Below are 23,210 nucleotides of genomic sequence, written 5' to 3'. Positions count from 1 at the left end.
GCATCCTTTCCAAAGTTCCTATATTTCATGAATACTGTGACAGTGGTAGATAACCAAGGTGTTCCTGGTGGCTTAGAGGACTGTGGATACCTTTCCCCTCAATCATATTAAAGCATATACCCTCATCTAAATTCTAATATAAGCTTATAGTTTCCCTGAGCAAATCCAATGACACCTATCTGTATTGGGGCACAACAATTTAATTTTTGATATTTTTATAATAGGAGATTATGTCAGTTCAAATATTGGGTGTTTATAATGTTTTATCAGTTTATAAAATTCATCTATAAATAAGTGAGTGAATATATCTATGTATAGACAATATGAGTACATATCACTTCAGAATATATATTTAATGTATTTAAATATTTTTCTGAATAGTCTTAACTTGGTTTATATATTCAGTTAGTTTTAAAATTGAAAAGAACTGAATTATCTTATAAGATAGCCTATTATTTTATAGATGAGAAAAATCATAGAGCCATAAGCCCAGGATATATCTCGGTGTCTCTTCTAACAATGAGACCTATAATAAATAGGGGTGGGCAAAAGTAGGTTTATAGTTGGGATTACACTAAATACTGTTTAATCTTGTATGATTATTTATTAATTATTGTATTATTTTCCATATGAACAACTATAAACCTACAGTTTCCAACCCCAGCCATAATGAAATAATAAATTAAAGTTAGGTGACTTGCATAGTGTCATAATGTTATAGCTACTGTTCTTGAGCTTAAAATCATTATTTTAGTAATAGAAGACATAGTTCTAATTTTGAAACATCCCACTTCAAACATATTACTTAATTTTAATTATATCACACTGCCTATAAAAGTAAATACAATTTACTTAAGGATTTACATCTGTTTGAATATATTTGCCTGTTAAGCTCTTTTGACCCTATTTTTAATGTTATTCAACAACTTTTTTCCTAAGCATCTACTATTGTCAGAAACTCTATAGGGAATAATATAGTGTCATAATTCTTGAGGAATTTTTAAGATGATGTTAGAGATAAGATGTATGAACATAAAAGTCAAAGAATTAAGACCAGAAATAATGAGTGAGGGAAAATGTTTGACATAGAGTATAGCATTTAGGCACAGTAGCACAATTTCCACAAAATTTTTCAGTCCATGTTTATTTTCAAAACTGTATAACTTATTAACTAAATAAGCTGGAAACACTATAAAAGATAAGGATAAAACTGATAAATAGTTAGTGTCTAAGTGACCCCATATGCAAAAGCCTGACACCGAAAATTGATCTTCCAGATCAGGATTTGGCAAACATTTTATTTAAAAGGCCAGATAATAAATATTTTAGGCTTTGTGAGCCAGATGATCTCTATCACAATTACTCAAGTCTGCCACTGTAGAATAAAAGCAGACATAGAAAATATGTAAATGAATGAGTATCTGTTTTCAATAAATTTTATTTACAAGCACAGTTGACATACGAGATTAAGCATGTGTACAGTGATTGATGAATTATGTATTTGCTGGCAATATAGAATGTATACATTTATATTTATACACACATATAGCATATACATAGATACATATATACATGAATTAAATTATAACATATTTCTATAACGGTTCAGGTATTTATTTTATGTAGGAAAATGATATAACTATATCATTTAAAAGACAACAACTATAGTTTCTTTCTTGAAGATTTTTATGGTTTACTGCAGTCATTGATTTGTGATGGTCAAATCAATGTATTATTTTTGTTTGCATCTGAAAAGATAAAGTATTAACTCAAACAAATTTTCAGTTGTCACACTGTTATATAGCTAGAGAATTCTTGAAATGTTTTAAAAGTACCACAGTGCATATATTAGAATAAAGATACCTTTTGATAATCCTTGATATTAACCAGGTTGAATGAAAATATGTGATCCTTTGCTCCAACATACAGCCTGCTCCGTTCCTCATCCAAAAGAAAGGTATGGTAATTGGAGCTGTTGGCCAAGCCATTGAAAGTGATCACATTGTTGGATTCCAGCATTTCTGCAAGGTAACAAAACAAGACATTGGGTGTTAATCTGAGGTCCTACATGAGCATAGACTTAACACATGGTGATCTGGCTACTGCCTGCTATAGTTACCAATCAATGATTTATCTTCATTGAACTATATAGAAGCCATTTTTCTTTAAGAAATAAGAAATATATAGAAACCTTTTTTTTTCTTCATTTCATTGAGATGGGAATTATACTCATTAGTTTGCTAAAGGAAGGGAGAGATATAGCTTGTGCACACAGTGGTTTGAAGGAATCTCTTTGCGCTTAGCAATGGATTAGAATGGTTGGTATTCTCTGTAAAACATCTTTAATTTTATAAAGATTGTTGTAAGTGGCTTCATTTGCAACCAAATCATTATCTAGAAGAATAAGCATTAGGGCCATCAAAGCAAAGGTAGTCTGGAGATATACTATTTAACCTCCTAAGTTGTTTGAGGCCTCATTTTATTGCAGAATTTGAAACTTTTTGCCTTGGACAGACTCCCTGATCAGGGTACAAGGTGCCCACAATTTAGCTTGGGATAAGTAAAGATCAATTCCAAGCTAAGACTACCTTCCATGTTGCTATATCCCACATAATACACAAGTGCTTGGCCCAAATTGTGAGGAAGGGGCAATACATTTTCCCTTAAATATGCATGTAAAACCTCAAGAGTAGGCCCATCTGTGATATTAACCTTTTGTCCACCTTGTATAATATGAAAAAATATGTGTTCGAAATCTAATCTGATGAATAAGACATTTTTAGTTATTTAGTGGAGTCATTCAACTAATTCAACAAATACATATTCGGTCCTTATTATATAAACACATAGGCATTGGCTAAGAAGTATGTGGAGTAGAAAGATTAGTAGAACCTTTATGGAAAGTTACACAAATGGCATCAGAGAAGCAAAAAATGAAAAGAACAACGAAGAGAATAATAAGAACTAAAGAAGCTAACGGGGCAGGTGGGGAATTAATGTCATAATAAGAAGTGAATAATCCTTGGAGAAAGGGTGTGGCAATTAAACCTGGCCTTAAGTAATATACTAGAGGCCCGGTGCACGAATTTGTGCATGGATTGGGTCCCTCAGCCTGGCTGACGATTCAGGGGCCAATCGGAGCCAGCCGGCTGTAGGAAGGGAATGCGGGAGGTTGGCTGTGGAAGTGCACTGACCACCAAGGGGCAGCTCCTGCATTGAGTATCTGCCTCTGCTGGTCAGTGCACATCATAGTGGCCGGTCAACCGGTCACAGTTGCTTAGGCTTTTATATATATAGATGGGACTTTCAACAGCAGAAAGAGGTGTAGCAGAACATTCCATGCAGAGGACATGAATAAAGACCAGGAAGTAGAAATAAGGAAAATATAAGAGAAAGAAGTTTTAAGTATCTACTATATGCCAAAATATGCTGAATGGTTTATTAAGTAGATTCACTTAAGCCTCATAGCAACACTATGAGATGAAAATTTTCATCCCCATTTTATCTCATGAGGAAATTGACTAAAAAAAAAATACTAAAAATATCCTAGGTCATAGAGCTGGCTTGAGGTAGACTCAAGATATCCACCTTAATCTGACGCCAGAGGCCAGGTCCTTTATATCTTGCTCCATATTACTTCTAGAATTTTTGAGAATACTAAGAACTGATTGTTGAGCAGAAATGTAAGAAATGTAAGAATAAATTTTGGGGAATACAAATAACTGACTGTTGGGAAGTTTGGTTACCTCTCATTGGCACAAAACTTGTCTTAGTTAATAGGCTTGTCAATATTTATATTATCCTATTTGCTATGCATTTGATCTTTTTATAACTCTATAGGTAATTTTATCTGCAACTATTGCTTTCACTGCTAGAAGTATTTTGACAAAATGCATATCTTTCAAGACAGATTTCCCTTCAAAGGCCAAACAAAGACTTTCTAGTAACCTCTATTTAGATATTGTACAGAAATCTCAGTGTCTGAGTGACTTAAACAGAACTCACTTCCTGTTCTTTTCTCCATTACTGACATCATCACCTTTCTGTATATTTTCAAATTGGTTGCAAATATCAGTCATCCAAAAAATCATGCAAGCCATAGCCTCTTCATCATCCACAGATCCAATCCAGTTATTTTTAACACTACAAGTTTTGTTTAACACTATAATAAGTTTTGTATCACTTCAGTTTTATTTAACACTATAACAACTTCTCCTAGAGTTTCCTTTGCTTATATACTCACTGTCACTGTCTAGTTCAAATCTTCATGATTTGTCATAATTGTCTTCCTTCTAAACACCCCTCTTTGAGTTTACATCAATAAGTGATGTTATGCACTGCCGGCAAAAGAATGCTTCTACAAAACCAAGTATGACTTGTTTTTGGTAAATTTGAGAAAAAGCTTCCATTGAGTCTCATGGAAAAAAATAAAGAAAAACAGGCAAGAAAATATTCATATTAAATGAAGGGAGGAAACAATAACAATGAAATATCAAGCCACCAATTTTTAAGAGACTATATCCAATCCAGTGAAGCCTAAAACATTTTAATATAGAATGCTGAAGTCTGGCACCCGTCCATATATCCCAGGTAGGATACAATTAGTCATAAAGGGGCTACAAATTATACAACTTATATTTACAAATGCTTTATTATAAAAACACACTCTAGGAGTCCATATGACTATAAAACTGTTGGAAAATACCTATAAAAATTGAAAGTATAACTAAAGTACAAAGTCAGCATGATGATGATGATGATGATGATGATGATGATGATGATGATGATCACAACTAACATGTGCATGCCAGGCACCGTTTTAATGAGACACACACATACACACACATGATATTAATTGTGTGTGCATTATCCTTTTCTTTTATTGAAGGAAACTACTGTATAAAGTACGGTGAAGGCAGGAGTGAAAGGTATGAACATGAGACTACTCCACACACTGTTTTTGATGGGAATTCAAAAGAAACACACCAATTATCAAAATATGAAAGAATGAAGAATATCTTTTCCCAGAAGAAAATATATCAAACATTTTGGAGCTTTTTTGATCCAAAACAACTATTTGTAAACTCTTCCAGCTCACTCCCTCATTGTCAGAAAAGGAGATAAGAGGTTTACCAAAATGCAATGAAAAAGCACAGAAAAAAAAAAAGAGGAATTGACCTAGAAAAGAGAGTTAATTCTGGTTGTCAAAGTTCCAAACTAATAAGAAAATCATTGAAAGACAGGAAATAAAACCTGAAAACAGACATGTCTACAGCCTAAAATATCACCATCCTCGAGGAAAATCTAATTTTACAGAAGGATCAATTGTGGAACTTACTAATAAAGGAAGAATACATTTGGGCTCCTTAATAAAAACAAATCAATAGTACTTGCTTTATAGTACAATAGCAATAACTACTAACATCTATAGCTTAAAGCAATTGTTTAACTGGTCCCCTATCTTCAATTTCTCTCAACTTTAATATAATCTTCTAGACATCATCATGTAAATTATTGTGAGTATATTTCAAAAATGTATTAGTTTTATTTTAAAAAATACACTTTCAGCTACCACCATCACCTTAGCCCCATCTCCCTAATAAAAGTTGCAGTCCCTGAACTTCCTTTGGTAGCGTATATAATTCCTGTTTCCAGAATTCTACCAGAAATGGCCAGTTTACTCTTTTCTAAACCTGATCTATCCCCTCTTGCTTCTAATTTATTTTCCAGAATTCTACCAGAAATGGCCAGTTTACTCTTTTCTAAACCTGATCTATCCCCTCTTGCTTCTAATTTATTTTCCCTGTTAATTGTGCTTCCAGGTACCGTTAGAAGCCACCTCTCCCACAAAAGCCTTGAGAATTAGGAGGTACTACTCCATTCGCTGATGCCCCACCTGCTTTGATCAAGACACATTAATGCATGAATTGCATGCCACTCATCTCCTTGGGCATTAGGGTACATGCTTTAGTTCTCCAAACAACGTTAGCACAGTGCCATAGGATCTAATTATATGTGGAGGAAATGGTTAACTTGATAATTAATTATTGAATTTGAGAGCTTAAAGAATCTGATTACTGCCATTTACAAAAAAGTGTAAGTGACTTTTATCCTTAGCAATTGCACAGGTCTGATTTAAATTCAGTTCTCCTAGCTCTCAGTTCAATGTACTTTCTAAATAAATTTCTAGGAAAATGTGGCTCTATATTTTGTGTTGCATGATTCTTGATATTGATCAGTTTTTGGAACAAGTATATGCTGAAAAAATAAAAGTTGCAAACAATTTGGAAAATAACTAATGCAGAATGTAATTTTTATATCTTGGAAGAATAACAATGAGTTTATATGTCATTGTTACATAAAGCAACTAAATGTTGTAAAGTGGACAACAATGATTAATACAAACATGAATTGTAATTAAGCATTTATGTGCAAGATGATTAGTCAGTAAAACTTTAGAATTAAGGTGTAGGTCCTTTCTTACAGTTCATATTGATTTAATTTAGTGTTTTGAGAGATGGAATAGTAATCCAGAGACTGAAATTTTGTTTTTGATATTGACTTATGTCTTACTTATAAGGCTCCGTTACAGTCAGCTCACCAGCAACTGTTCATTAAATGCCTCTTAGTGGTAAGCATTTGTATTAGCATTAGCAAAGTGAAAAAAAAAAAAAGAAAGAAAAAAAAGGAGGGGGAGTTTCTCTGATTAACACAATTGAAAGTGGGTTCTTTTCCAGACAGTCTTGGTCAATTACATACATACTAGAGGCCTGGTGCATGAAATTTGTGTACTCAGGGGGGTCCCTCAGCCAGGCCTGCACCCTCTCACAGTCCAGGAGCCCTTGTGGGATGTCTGACTGATGGCTTAGGCCCGCTCCATGCAGGGAGCGGGCCTAAGCTGTCAATCAGACATCCTTAGCGCTGCCTTGGAGGCAGGAGAGGCTCCCGCCACTGCTGCTGTCCTCACCAGCCGTGAACCCAGCTCAGGGCTTCTGGTTGAGTGGCGCTCCCCTTGTGGGAGTGCACTGAACCCCGGGGGCAGCTCCTGCGTTGAGCGTCTGCCTCCTGGTGGTCAGTGTGCGTCATAGCAACCAGTCGTTCTGCCATTCGGTTGATTTGCATATTAGCTTTTTATTATACTAGTATAGGATACCACACCATAAGGTTCAGTCTGCTCACAAATTACTATCACATTCCACATGACTATAAAAAAGCAAATGTTTTCTTATACTTAAATATTATATACTTCATTCTTCCAGTAACAAAACTATGGAAAATATTCACAAACAGTGAATTAAATTGTTATAAACCACTTAGCCACCCTCTATCCTATTGCATATGCCTGGTATAAGAATTTTAAAAAACTGCCTAAGAAGGATTTATTTGAATTGTTCTAATGCTGAGCTAATAAGCTTCTATTGAATAAAGAAATTAAGTATTCCGTCAATATTTTTCCATCACAGGACACATTTATGTGAGTAACATACTGGAGAACATATTTATTTCAGTGTTCATGGAGACAGGAATCTGTTCAACCCTTGGAATTGGAATGTAAAGAGAAGGACACAAGGAAGCCCAGATGATCATGTAGACATTTTCAAGGATCATTCAAGTACCCAAGTCAGAGGAGCAGGTTTATCTGGCTCAGGGTAAGAATTACCCAAACCCTAGATTTGGCTAACAGAAGGTGTTTACTACACGTGTATAAAATAAATGAATAAAAGGATTTCTGACTAGGTGGGTAAAATGTATATGTTTATGAGTGTGTAATAGTGCATGTGGATTAGATAATCCATAATTTATACTGTTGTCCTGACTACTTCTAATCACTTCATTCTCTAACTACATAGTGTCTGGGTACCACAAACAAATGTATTTTATGTTTGTTAATTAAAAAAGTTAAAGTTGTTGCCAGACAGGTTATTATAATGTTTCTTTGGGGGGAGGGAGAAGGAAGAGAGGGCACTCATATAGCATGTCTAGACATATTGTACTCCTTTAACTGAAATAGATACATTTTGATTATTCAGGCTTCTGGCTTACCCATAAAAGGATTTCATTGGAATCAGATTTCCCTGGAGAGAGGTGGGAGAGCAATGGGAGAGAAGAGTGTTGAAAACCAATGAACTAAAACATCTCGAGATAAAATCATACAATGTGTTCTGGATATATTCTGATCTTAGTGACAATAATATCCTATTTTTGATGGACACTATAAATATTTCTCCTAATAACATGCTTAATTTGAGAGTGCACGTATTAAGTAATGGAAGTCAGATGAACTAATGAAACTAGTTTATAACAATTCATTGACTTTTTTTTTTGACATACACAAGTAAAATGGGGGAAATTAAACTACTACATAGATAATTTGGGCCAAATTTGAATTGTTCTAATGCTGAGCAAATGAGCTTTTATTGAAGAAAGAAATTGAGTAGTTCATCAGTTTTTCCATTATGGGACACATTTATGTGAGAGTAAATGTGGTAGGAAGCTAGACAGACATGAGCAGAACAAGGACGATGGCCAGGTACAGAAGGTCACCAGGGGTGGAAACCCTGCTTGCTTAGCAAAGTTCAAAACTGGGAAAACAAGGACCATGCCCTCAGGGTAACTTTTCCTTCCCTAGAATATGGTTGAGTGTGTGGTTTAGACCCCCTGACCTTTCCTTCCCTGGCATGTCACTAGTCATGCAGTAGACCCCCTTGGAGGAGGAGCAAGGAGCCAAAGAGTGGTCTCATGGGACTCCCATTCAGGCCCTTATATAACCACTAGAGGCCTGACACACGAAAATTCACACAAGAGTAGGCCTTCCTTCCCCGGCTGCCGGCACCGGCTTCCCTCTGGCACCCGGGACCTGGGCTTTACTCCTCCTCCAGCTGCCGGCAGGCACCCAGGACCTGGGCTGGCTTCCCCCGGGGTCCGGCTTCATCAGGAAGGACGTCCATAATGACGTCCAGTCTAATTAGCATATTACCCTTTTATTATTACAGATTCCCTCAAGCATTAACCACTAGGGATAGCATATAAGAACAGTTCTGTTTCAGCTCCAGGCCCAGAGAAGCAGCAAAACCAGACAAGAGATGCCATGGCTGACATTAGGACCAGCTACATTAACTAATGATCTCTGCTTGGGCACCGGATGACTCAGAGATTCCCTAGGATGACACAAAGAAAGCCAACATGTTTGTTGAAAATCTTTGCTCTCTCAGGGGTCATTAAATCAAGTATATCCCTGGGTCACATAGGACAGCAGACTCTAAGGATTCTGTAGACCAGCGCAGGACACACAGACATTTATTGCCATAAGAACAAATATCTAATCCTGAAGCAAATTTAACTTTTTCAAGAACGGGCAAAAAAGTAGCATAAGTCAATGTATTATTAAACTTCCTTCTATACTTCATCAAAAAAAGTCATTGATTGCTTTTACAAAGCAACAACAAAAAGGAAAATGAAAACACTAATAACAATGTTAGAATAGGTAATAAATGTTGTTTAGAGTGAAATATAATATTTTATTCTCTGCTGACCACAGCACACATTAAAAATTAGATCCTCCCATTATTTTGAATGCAGAGATAACAGGGGTACAATTTGCCTTTAAACATGAGGCAGGGGAGACATATTTGTGCTACATAGTTCTAATGAAACCTTCAGAGTGGATCAATGTGAACAACAAAAGAGCCATGTAACATTATCTAAAGTCACTGATATCTTAATCCTTTCATTTTCCTGATACTTGTTTATTTTGCATGTAAATAGTTAAAAGATTATCTCTGTCAATCACATTTTTACAACAATATTGCTATTTCTAAATTTTGGATTAAATAATTGAAAATAATTTTATACCTTCAAAATTGAAACATATTTGTTTCTTTGAAAACACAAGATAGGTATTTTTTTTTCCACTTTCTCTTCAAATTAGTAAATTGTTATGAAAATAATGACCTATTAACTTCTACCTCACAAAACTTACTTTAAAAGTTGATGTTATATATTTTGCTATATCCCTAAGTGACAATACCTTTTTAATAAGATTTCCAAGGTTTTAAAATTTAATTTTAAATTTTCTTGTAGGATAATTATTTTTTTAAAGGCATTTGTTTCTTATTAGGCTAAATGCCATTACTGATAAAACTAAAAATAAAGTGGTGTATTTTTTAAATTCTGGCTTTTCCCAATTATAATTTGCTTTATCATTTCTAAACACTCAAAAGGGAGAAATTACTTCTACTTAAAAAAATGAAAAAAAATCTAGTTTAAAAGTTCATAGCTGAGTTTCTTTGATGAATTTAATGACTTCCACCTCGTTTAGTAAATCAGAATCTAAAAAAAGCTACACTCACCCCTCTTGATAGGCTCTGGAGTTTATCAGCCCTGCTTTGCCACTTCATTAGCTGTCAAGAAGCAGTAAGTGATATTGCGATGAAAGTCTTGATTCAGGTAGTTGAAAATGCTCTTATTGCAAAAGTAGCAATTATCAACAGATTTGAAGTAAAAAAGGGGGTGTATCCGGAAAAGCACATCATCTAAATACATGCAGTTGGTTATCATCTTTGAAGACATCAAAGAAGGAGAGGTTGTTTGAACTATCAGTAGTTGTAACATTTATAAAAAGCACACACATTGATTTAATATACACAGCAGCAGAGTTATAATTGACCTTAAATCTTTTACCTTACAATCTTGTGAGGACAACAAAATAATGATGAAAATGCATATATTTTTCAAAAGGAAGAACCTTTTGAAAAAGTTGCGTTTTTAATATCTGTGTTTAAATGAATTCTTACACTTGGTCTTAAACTATTATTGTGGCTAGTCTTTTCTTAAATGTATTTTTGTTTTGTTAACTAATCAATTCTACCACAAGCTTCCCCTCGAATGTCAATATATTATTTGAGGTTCAAGTGTTACTTTAGTGAAATTCAATTTGAATTATATAGACTTTTATTTCCTCTCTGCCTTCTACCTTATTTCTGTGGCTGGTAAACAGAAAACTAAGCAGGAAAACCATTGGTGTATAAAATCTTAAATAACCCAACAAAAATTAGAATATATTTTCTGGTAACATTTACATGACATTATCTGTACATTAAGAACTGCTGACTCTGTCTCCACCTAATGAGAGCAAACATAGATGTTAATGAATGAATAATCCTACAGTGTTATGATCCATAAAAGACAAGTTTTCTTTGATATGCAATGGAATGAAGGATTCCACCAGAAAATGAATTTGGGAAAATATTAACTATATCACTGTATTATACTTCAAATGAACACATTAAAGACTGTTGGAGGTCTGGCTGTAAGGAATTTTGCTTAGGGAAACTATTAAACCCAATGATTCCCAACCGTGTATGTCACAGAGTCTTTTTAAAATATATAAAAGCACTCCTACTCTCAAGGAATGTTTAGGGAGATACTATCATATTAATGCCAGACCTTGATTATTAAAAATATAACACAACTTATTTTAAATATTGGGATGTTAAAATGTTTGGGAGAAAATATTTGGTGGGAATTATTTTTAAATCATAGGTATCACACTATTCTAAAAAAATGAATGCAGCCCAATTCCTTTCTTTGTGCTTTAATATTGTCTGCAATTTCTTTTTTTTAATATGATAACTTACTTTTAAAATATTATGTTTTTATTGATTTTATAGAGAGAAAATAAGAGGGAGGGAGAGAGAGAGAGAGAAAGAGAAACATCAATTAGCTGCCTCCTGCATACCCCCCACTAGGAATTTAGCCTGAAACTGGGCATATGCCTTGACCAGGAATTGAACCTGTGACCCACACAAGCCAGGGCTGTCCGCATTTCTTTATATTTTTGGAAAATAAAGTATTGTAAGAACAATAATCCATTTTTTCAGTAGGTTCTTTAGTAAATTATAGCATATTTTTAATATAAATTTCCAAATTAAAGAAAAATTATTTAAAGTAAACAGTACATTGAGAAAGGTTGTAAAATCAATGCAACCAATATTTAATATCTAATTCATATGAAACTAGTTACTATGAATTATCTGAATAAAAATTTAGACAGTTTTCTATAATTTCAATTATGTGCCTAGAACTAAAAATAATATGGGTGTGAGATTTATTGGGACAATCGCTTAGTATGTTGCACAATGTCTAATTATTGGGTTGTACACCTGAAACTAATATAATACAGTATTGCATGTCAACTATAATTGAAAAAATATTTAAACTTATAAACAGAAGTCACTTTCTGTAAGTTTCAAGAGCTTTTTGGCGGGAGGTTAGAATATATCTATGTACACATTTGGCCAAGTCTTTGTTGTAAAATGGTATAACCATTGTATATTTTGTAGTATATATCCAGTATCTATGCATAGGTATGCAGGCCTTGCGGTGGGGCGTATGTCCTCTGTCCTGGTGAGGGCAGGCAGCCCTCCCGGAGGCAGAACAGTGGAAAAGGCCACCTGTCCTGCTCATTGAGGCCTGCTGAGTCTTCATGGCAGTCACAGGGCTGTGGCAGTCACAGGGCTATGGCACCGGGCCTGCCTGCAGGCCATCACTGGAGGTCCCTGTCTTGTGATGCTTTGCTGAGTGAGCAGAATCTTCGGTGGGTGGGTGGGACTGGTGAGGGACATTGACCAGGCATTTAGGTGAGAGATGACATTTGCAGCCATTCCTCTCTCCTGACACCTGGGGCAGACATGGTTAAGTGACCACTGCATTCAGAATCCCCACGCCAGGCAGGCAGCCAGACTCTCCTGAAGGATGAGGGTTACCCCTGCCTGCACAGTGGGAAAGTGAGCCTTGCAGGCACCAGGGGCTGAAAGCCAGGCCCCCGATGCTAAGAGGGTAATGCCCATGTCTCAAAGCCAGGCAGTGGCCCGGTGAGGACTAGAAACCAGTCCAGGGCACTATTTACCTCCTGGCTCCTCTTGGTCCCTTCAGACTGGAATCAAATTCTGGGATCCCCAATCATGATTATGGGGTTACTGGCTAGCTTCCTTGGCATGCTCTGTAAAATATTAAAACCATGAAACAGATAGATCTATATAAAAAAGGAGGGGCAGGGTGAGTTTGGGTGGGATGCTGAGTGTGTCAGGAAAGGCTCAGAGAACCATGGAATCAGGTCCAAAGGCCACCACAGTCTGGAATTCACTGCCCTGAGGAAGCCAGATCTGGAACAAAGGATGGGGGAGGGGGAGGAGCTACCTACACTGCTTTACAAGTGGTCATAACAGTAGGAAATATTTATTCACCTAATAAAAAGGCTTCAAAACACACAAATCAAAAACTATAGAACTACACAGAAATGGGCACAAATGCACTTCTATATTTAGATATGTCAATAATGCTTCAAATAATTGATAGAATCGATACATATATACATATGTACATATGCATATATGTATGTATATATATATATAATCTATATATGTAATATTACAGAAAACATATACATTATCAACCATCTTGACATTTGTAGAATCCTCCATCCAACAAGAATTCACTTCAAGTAAATATGAAACACAAGACAACCTACATTTTGGGTCATAAAGCAAGTCTTGATAAATATAAATAATTCAAGTCATAAAATATGTACTCTGACTGCAAGGGGATTTTTTGTTGTTGATTTATTTCAAGGAAAATTGTGTTTTCATGCTGAAGCAGTGTGTCTGAAATGCTTGAGTCCAAATGTCCACTTCTCTCTGAGAGTACTGGAATCCTTAAAACGACAGTAGCTAGTTTGATTCCATTGTGTGCAAGACATTACATTTTACAAAAGCAGCTGTTTTTCATGGAATATGTCCAGGTTTTTTTCCTCGGGATATAAACCAGTGACCTCATACTTCCAACTCAAGACCTATCTATCAACACTCTTTCCCATGCAAGATTTTCATTATGCAGGATCCTTCCTACGGCTGGAGCAGCAGATTGAGGACTACATATAATAGTGTCTCTTTAAATTAGACTCAAATATCTTTAACTCCCAAAAGACTTTCATAGCTTTAAAAATTTAATCCAAAGTTTGCGGGAGATTTTGGATGTCCTTTAGCTTTCATCAAATCTATAACTTCCTAGTCTCCAGCTTTTACATTTTAAGAAGTTGATGTACTTTGGGCAGGTGTGCCTTATTCTTCCTAAACAATTTGACAAAAACACTTGACCTCGCATATGCCATGTTTTCCACTTTGGGAATTTTTCTTGGTAGAAGATTAGAAATTGTGTCAACTTGCATCAAACATTGCTTTGAGGGGTTACCAAATGTAGTCTTCTTGGTTTCAATACTTGTTTCCTCTTTATAATCATTAGCTTCTTATAATTATACTAGTGGCCCACTGTACAAAATTGGTGCACATTAAAAGGGAATTAATTAGAGGAAATATTTTAATATTGATATTTGCCCTTTCTCTATAATAGGAGTGTCCGAGATGAAAGAAAATTAGTAAAATGTATATGAAAATCTCCCTCCTGTCAGAGTCTGGAGCGTGCCGCAGGACCTAGAGTCAAGTCCCTGCCCACCACCCACACACACTTTGAAAACGCAGGAGATCCAGACCCAGCCGGCCCCACCCCCATTGGGTGAGACCCAGACCAGGCCGGCCCCACCCCCGTTAAGCCCCTCTGGGCAAAGGGCACAGCCTCAGGTCCCCTGGCCTGGTGGCCTGAGGTCCCTTGCCCTGGCCAGGCGCCATGCAGCCTCAGGTCATGACATTATGGCGTCCTGTCTAATTTGCATATTACTCTATTATATAGATAGATAGTGGAGGATGAAGAAGGTCCAACTAATATGTTTTATGTGTATTTCTACCCTAACTTACAATAAAACAGTTTTTAAAGCATGTGTTCTATTTGCTGGTGAGATCTGCTGAGATTCCCTTATTTATACTACTAATACTTGTTTCTTATATTTAAGCAACATAATATCATAAATACTATAAAATATATAATGTTTCACTGAAGGTTTAAGGAAGATCAGAAAGCTGAGTTTTTGTTCTGAATAGCATGTTAATCTACATCTGATTTATGATGAAACTACTGGCAAGATACTATGTCTTTCTTTGTCTCTGTTAAACCACATGTAAAATACCTGCAAACTTGAAAAGAAAAAAAAAATGATGTCATGTCTGAATCTCTTTAAAGACTTTTCCTTCTGGTGTTATAATGATTCCAATTTTTAAAAGTTTCTATACAGTTCTTTCTAACTGGAACTTTGTAAATTATAACAAGAACTTTTAATTGTTTTCTTTTTTCCATAGCCTCTGGAATCAAATGTTACCAGAGTTTACATAATGCATCAGAAAAAAAAAATAGAAATGATAGGGTTTATACTTCTGACTACCTGATGTGACCGAAGTATGCCATTTTTACTCATACCATGAAAAGTACTTAGCTACTTGGAGTCGATTCAAAGTTGCAGTTTCCACCTGTGAGCTTTAGAGCAGAAAGCGTTATAGTAGTCTTTGCAAACTTTTCCTCTGACAAGTAACCCTTGAAAGAGTGACACTTAATAAAATGATATCGTTAGAGCTAAAATAGGATTCTTGGATCATTTTATGACTTGAAATCTTCAAAATAATATATTAGAAAAATGTTTTAGATTAACGCTGCATAATTGAGCAAGACACCAAATATAGTTTTATTATTTTTGCTTAGTATTTATTGTCTGGATTGTCTGTAGCGGAATTATTTGTAAAATACACATTCCAATTCTACGTATGTGGCATGTTTCTGTGGGAAAGTTTGTATGTATATAGGTCTGTATACAGTGAAGATACACATGTCAAAAAGACATGAAATGTATGTGGGAATATTATGTTTTCACCAGCTGTGCGTTCTAGCCATAGGACTTTTTCCATATATATTTATTTGAATGGAAGTCATAGTCCTCCATTCTGACCCATAAAATGTTAATCCTTTCAAGAACGTCTCAATTTCTTTTGTTTAAGGAACTCTGTATAACATTAGCAAGCGCCAATCCTTACTTATAACTAACCTTTTCACCTAAAGGTGGATAAACAGACTTGAAATGTCATCAATGCATGCCAGCACTGATTTAAAATACATGTAAGGAATCCTTTATTTTTTTTTCTTTAAATCCCCCCCCCCCCCAAATTAACAACCAGCATTGTAATTTTCAAGGTTAGTACATTTGAGCAACTTATTGAATGCTTTATGCAATTAGAACATTTCCTAGAATATATGCATGGGCAAAAAATGTATTCTTTTGAATGACATTAGAATGAATTCTAATCATTACATTCTTATGAAAATTAAAAGCTTTTATTTTTCTTTTACACTTCTATAAAATCCTTATACCAATTTTTACCACATATATGTTTACCTGCAAAAGTGCAGGTATAACTATTAGCTATTAATTGTTTTCTGTACTGCAAAATATCTACATCCTTTGAATTGCTGTACTGCATTTTTTGTTCCTTTTTAACTTTATTGTTGACACTATTACAGATGTTCCCATTATCGCCCCCCCCTTTGCCTACCTACATGCAGCCCCCACTCCCCCTTCCCTCTGACCATCACCGCACTGTTGCCTGTGTCTATGGGTTATACATATGTGTTCTTTGGCTAATCTCTTCACCTTCTTCATCCAGCCCGTTCCTTTTCCTCTTATACTTCATTATTATTATTTTTTAAAATCCTCACCCGAGAATATTTTTCCATTGATTTTTAGAGAGAGTGGGAGAGAGAGAGAGAAAGACAGAGAGAAATATCGATGTGAGAGAAATACATCAATTGGTTGCCTCATGCACATGCCTGACCAGGGCCTAGGCTGGGGAGGAGCCTGCAACCAACATATGTGCCCTTGATCAGAACTGAACCCAGAACCCTTCAGTCTGCAGGCCGACGCTCTATCCACTGAGCCAGTACTAGGGCTATACTCCATTAGTGACTGGTGCATTAAATCTGCAGGAATCTTAAAGGCTTTGTATTCAGAGTCTGTTGATTGTAAATTTGTTGATGACCACACACTAACTAATATCTAATAAGGGGACTCTGAGGAGCCAATCTGCTAGGAAAAAAATGAAAGTTATATTTGCATTCTTACATACGTTGGTGTGTGTGTGTGTGTGTGTGTGTGTGTGTGTGTGTGTGTGTGTGTAACAGCACTAGCAGTCTTTTCTGAATATCTAGAGCATATAGCGAGTTCAAGCAATTTTAATATTCTAAGATATCTTTTAACTATTAGGAAATTAATAGTGAAGTGCACAATGGTTGCAATCACCCAGATTCAGAAAGTCACAGTTCATTTTATTATGAAAATATATCTCAAACCCACACACCCTTTTTAGTTGCTACTACTATCACCCTAGTTCAAGACACTCTTCTCTTTTACCTGGACAAATGCAACAGAATCCGACATGAATTTGGCTCGGCCATTCAATGCATTGGACACAGAATAGATGGGCTGAGCCTCTTAAAACATGGACCATATCATGCAACTCCTCTGATCCAGTTTCTGCCATGATGGGGCCAGTGTCTGACTGAATCCTTCCTCCCTCACCACACTTAGAGATAGAGTAGTTCTTTTCTGTCTTAGATGTTTAGCAGATAGTATAACTTTGATCTAGAATCTTCTAATCCCCTCGCCCTCCTCTCTACTTGGCTAACTTGAAACTTATGTTTCAAATTAAATGTTACTATTTCAGTGATGTCTTTCCTGATGTGAGAATCTATAATAGGTTCCATTGTTAAATTAATTCCTCATGATATCCTCTGTTTCATAGCATTTATCATAGGGTGGAACTATACATATTTACTTTTACCATAATTTTATTTACTGCTCCTCTCTCCAGCTAGACAATGACTTTCTTTTGGGTAGCACTATATGTATGTGTGTGCCTCCTCTACATAATTTAGTGCCTAGCACAGTGTAGGTGCTCAACAATAGAAAATGTATGTTTGTGTCACCTCCTCTATTTTGTGGTAAGAATCCGTCACAAGCTGGGGGTTGATGGGTATTGTCTATTCCCTTGATTGTGGTGCTGGTATCATGGGTGCTTGCATATGTCCAAACTCATCAAATCTCATACATCAAATATGGTTAGGTTTTATATATAAATTACACTTAAAAAAAGAAAAAAATACTAAACAAGCTGCCACTTCATATACAGTAAGATGACTGTTATGGAAAAACAACAACAACAACTAGAAGCAACATATTGGTGAATGTGGAGAAATTGAAACCCTTGTGCATTACTTGTAGGAATGTAAGTGGTGCTGATGCTATGGAAAACAGTTTAGTGGTTGCTCAAAAACATAAACATAGAATTACCACTCCTAGATATATATCCATGAGAATTGAAAACTGGGACTCAGATACTTGTACACCAAATATTCATAGCAGCATTATCGCACTAGCCAGAAGGAGGAAATAACCCAAGAGTTCATCAACTGATGAGTGGATAAACAAAATATTGTATATACATACTTATAAATGTTTAAAATGGTAAAATTTATGTTATGTATATTGTGCCACAATAAAAAGGAAACAAAAGCTGCCACATATGTAAAGTTCCATTGCTAAATGTTCTTCCATTAATCATTACATATTGTTGTAATGACCTGAATTTTACTTTTTTTCTAGAATTTTTAACATTATGTTTTTGTTGTTGTTGTTGCTTTTGTTTTGTTAAATATATTTTTATTGATTTCAGAGAGGAAGGGAGAGCAAGAGAGAGAGAAATATCAACGATGAGAGAGAATCATCCATTGGCTGCCTCCTACATACCCCCTACTGGGGATCAAGTCTGCAACCAGAATCTGTGCCCTGACCAGGAATTGAAACATGATCTCCTGGCTCATAGGTCAATGCTCAAGCACTGAGCCATGGTGGTTGGGCCACATCATGTTTCTGATAGAATATAAAAATTCTAAAAGATGACAATAAAGAAGAAAATTGCACATATTCGTTTTTGTAGATGACAAGTCATTTCAAAGTTGGTCCCTGACTTAAGATGATGCAACTTTAAGATGGGTAAAAGCAATACTCATTGATCTTTTCCAGGTTAACAATGCTTGGTACTGTACTCTGTGCTGGTGCTGGGCAGTACAGTGAGCTGCAGCTCTGAGTCAGACACGTGATCATGAGGGTAAACAACAGATAGTCTAAGTTTACTGTGTTGCCAGTGTTTTGTAGATATTGTGTTCTGAGCACATTTCAGTTAAGCTGGGCTTAGCCTTAATGTTTGGTAGGTCAGGTGTATTAAATTCCTTTTTGACTTATGATATTTTCAACTTACAATGAATTATCAGGAGGTAATTCCCTTGTAAGTCAAGGAACTTCTGTTATAGGTCACAGTGTACTCCTAAAGTAAATTTTATGGACTAATTTTTAAAGCTGACCATATAAGAGTTTGTAATTTTAAAAACAAGACTGCATCTGGTAAATAATGTTTTTTTGCATATCATTAATTCAAAACATTTTACGTTTTTCAAAGAAAGGAACTGTATCTTTAGCTTGCTCTCCCTTCTATACAGAAACTCATTAGAATAATTTGCCACTGTGCATACTGAATAGCTACTTCAAGCCATTTATCAAGGTCTTAAAGGTACAGTATTCATAAAATTCTAATTCATATTTTAATGTTTGACACAGTTATTATGGTGATACCAATTGTTCCTATACTCATAGAAGTAGCAAGTTTATCTGAACCTGCTACAACTTACAAGAGCAGCAAATTAAAAAAAAGACAAAGAAGAAAACAACCTTTTGTAATACTATTTTTATTTTTCAGTACTATAAAAGAAATAAGGTTGTTTTGGTTTTTTTTGGAAGAATATTACACATAAATCCTGTTAAATAGTAAAACACTTTAGATTTCAAACTCCTACGTGAAGCTCTATCTATCCTCACTGTATTTCCAAGGGACCTGACATAGTCATTGTGGGGAAATAAAATTAGAACACCACCTCTTCACACCAGTTAGAGAAAAGCATTTCAATGTTAAGGCAATCTGCAGTATGAGGAATGCATTACTTAATGATACCATAATTCAATCACTGAGTAAACTGTCAAAAAATATGGTTAGGCTGTTTTAACTCTTGATGCTATCTAAGCATTAATGCTTCTAGTAATTTTAGGACTGGAAAGACACAATTTAACCATTAGCTTTAGATAATGCCCATGTGCAAGCTGGGTGGACAACTGTGCTCTAATGAGTTTAATATTGTCAGTTTCATAATTTGGATATTTTGCTGTTAGAAATCCAGCAAAGGGACACTAAATAATAAATACAAAAGTTTCACTATGGAAAGCATCAATGTCACACTAGATGGAATAAAAGCAGGCATAAAGATTATAAGTTGGTCCCAAAAATGTGATTCGCAATGACAATTTATTTCTGAAATAATGCATGACTTTTTAAACCTCAGGAGATAGCTATAAGCTCTTAATGAAATCTGAGGTACCATAAACTTAGAATAAAAAATATTTTTAAGGATTATAGTGACTCCACATTTATTCTTACTAACAAAATTGCACCCAGTATTGGTATTGAAATATTTTGTGGGGTAAAAGAAAAAAATTAGTATGTATTCAGTTCTACCCTAAGCCAGGCACTCTTTATTACATTATCCTTATAATAACTTCATGAGGTAGGTAGCTAAGCCATTTTTACAGATGGGAAGGCTGCTATTCAAAGAGGTAAAGAAACACAGCTAAGGCCTCAGAGCCAGCAAGTGTCAATTTAATGTCCCAACAGACCCTTATTTCAGCAGCTTTTTCTGGTAGGACAAAATGTTGTTTCGCATGAGTAGGCCAGGAGAATTCTTTTTGGTGAAGTAAGTTTTTTTTTTTTAATATATTTTATTGATTTTTTACAGAGAGGAAGAGAGAGGGATAGAGAGTTAGAAACATCAATGATAGAGAAACATCGATCAGCTGCCTCCTGCACAACCCCTACTGGGGATGTGCCCGCAACCAACGTACATGCCCTTGACCAGAATCGAACCTGGGACCTTTCAGTCCGCAGGCCGACGCTCTATCCACTGAGCCAAACCAGTTTCGGCTGGTGAAGTAAGTTTTAAATTCAAACCAGAAATTAAAATGTGAACCCACAATCTACATTCAAACAGCACCTAGAGCACTAATTACTCCAAGCACACTCACGGGGCACCAGGAATACTGCCTCCTCTACCTTAGAAGACCCATGTCAGAAGGTTTTTACTCTCCGAAACAATGAATGGAGTGGGCAGGCCCATGGAGGAGGTGGCTTGAAATGATGTATGACATGACTTCATTGAATAGTGTGTACATGTCGCTGCTTTGGAGATTGTAGAAATACCTTGATTTGCAGAGAGAACTGCTCGATACCGATGGTCTCATTTTGGAACCGGTACAAAGCGGATGCAGGGTAGGCATGCTCATTCACACGTGAAATGCTTTTGTATACTGACTTTACGTAAGAGAGACAACAAATAGGGGTTTAAAATATTGACAAGACAATAGTCAGGAGAGATATTAATATATTCTATTTCTTAAATCCTAGATGAAGCAATATTTAATGCTATTAACACTTTACTTTTTGCATTTTTATAAGTTTATCATCAAAACAAAAACAATGTAGCCCCAAACTGCTTGGCTCAGCATTAATTTTAATCCTGACCCTAATTCACATGCTGAGAGTTTAACCTGCTTAAGTACACAGTATTTAACATTGGGTCTTATTGGATTTACTTGGAATAAAGTGTTACTGAAAGAGCTAGGATATTTAGCTTCACATAATGCCAACTGAATAGTATAAATATAATAGTTTACTAATTTATTTCTATACTCATGTGCAGAAGCTCCTATATGCATGGAGTTTGCCCCAGATTATAAGTAACTAAGTCCATTTTTCTCTAATAAATGTCACTATAAAAGCAATTTGATGCTGTTATTTTCTGTGGATGACTAGTTGAGTTGACACCACATGTACACTCTAGTAGGATTTACAAATGTAGATGTGGGGAGGGTGGGAGAGCATGGGGGAAGTGAATGAGAGTGCCCTGCTGGAGTCAAAATGACATTCGGACTTGGGTAATTTCAGGGATTGGAGTTGGGATTCCTCATCTGATTTAGGACATGGGAAGAGGAAGAGAAGAGAGGGAAACTTCATAGCAATTCTCAGGGATAAAAATTGGAGGATGATTCTCTAAGTACAGTAATTTGTATTTTTGGCTCATGTCCTTCAGGTCTGGCATTGCTTTTTTTTAGAAAAAGAGAGAATTAAGAGAAAATTGAGAGATGTGTTTCACTTAAAAACACTTCTCAAAATACAGGTGTATAGTCCTTTTAGCAGGATGTTAGACTGAAAGGAAATAGTTAATTTCAGTTTTCCTACCAACAATCAGAGTTTGGGCACCTCAAGTTCTGAGAGGCAATGCCCTGCTGAAGAGTTCCAGAAAAGGTCTCAGGACATGGTGGCTTGGCAAAGTTGTGGTTAGGTCTATGCAGTGCCACAAGGTGCAAGGAGAATGCAGGTGCATAGCTCAGTAATAGCATTACCTTGTCTATAAATTCATGCTAATTGGATTAGATTTGTTATTGATAACAAACCTGGAAACTCCCATAAATAACTAGGGAGACAGCTGCTGCTTGGAGGTTGGGATCTTGCATTAGGACTTGTATACTAAAGTCAAGGGAATACAATTAATTAGTCAATTCAATTGCTGATAAGTCCCTTATAAACTCAATTTCTGAGTGTATGCAGGTTCAAGACCATTTAACTTTATTTTATCGGTAAGCAACAAGAGGGCATTAATTATAAAGTTGTCAGAAAATACATAAGTTGTTGGAACTGTGTTTTAATCCAAAATTATTGATTGAAAAACCCGAGCTTTTTTCACTATACGTATATATGGTTTGTGTAGTATTTTCTTAGTCCTATAAATTATATTTAGTGGTATGAACTTAAAATTTCAAGTGATATATAAATGTGTGTCCATGTGAATACACATATGCACACATACACACACGTATGCCTGTTAGAATATACTTAAAGAAGCAGTTCAGTGAGTGGCTGGTGAGAGTAAATATCTACCAAAAGGTCAAAAAAATTAACTTTTTAAATTTTTTTTCATTAATTAATTTATTTTCTTTAGCACTTAATTTATTTTTTCATCCTAACAGAGGCTGCTTATTTTTCTTACCCATCAGTCTGTCTCCCCACCTGCTACCCCCAAAATTCTGTATCTTTATCACTCCATTAAATAATATTAAACTA

General features: G+C 35.6%; 1 protein-coding gene across 2 annotated transcripts in view; it reads right to left on the bottom strand.

Moving 5' to 3' along the window:
- The window catches only part of SEMA3A (semaphorin 3A), a 196,674-nt gene that overhangs the window by 141,699 nt on the left and 31,765 nt on the right, over positions 1-23,210 (bottom strand). For both annotated transcript variants that reach the window (XM_028157967.2, XM_054726411.1), the window contains one exon: positions 1,864-2,021. In XM_028157967.2, coding sequence (XP_028013768.1) covers positions 1,864-2,021 — 158 coding nt within the window. The remainder of the gene's footprint in view (positions 1-1,863; positions 2,022-23,210) is intronic.

This window comes from Eptesicus fuscus, chromosome 14, assembly GCF_027574615.1.
Source record: "Eptesicus fuscus isolate TK198812 chromosome 14, DD_ASM_mEF_20220401, whole genome shotgun sequence".
In the NCBI taxonomy this organism is placed as follows: Eukaryota; Metazoa; Chordata; class Mammalia; order Chiroptera; family Vespertilionidae; genus Eptesicus; species Eptesicus fuscus.
Note: the sequence above shows the minus strand (reverse complement) of the source record. Positions and strands in the feature narration are given on the sequence as shown.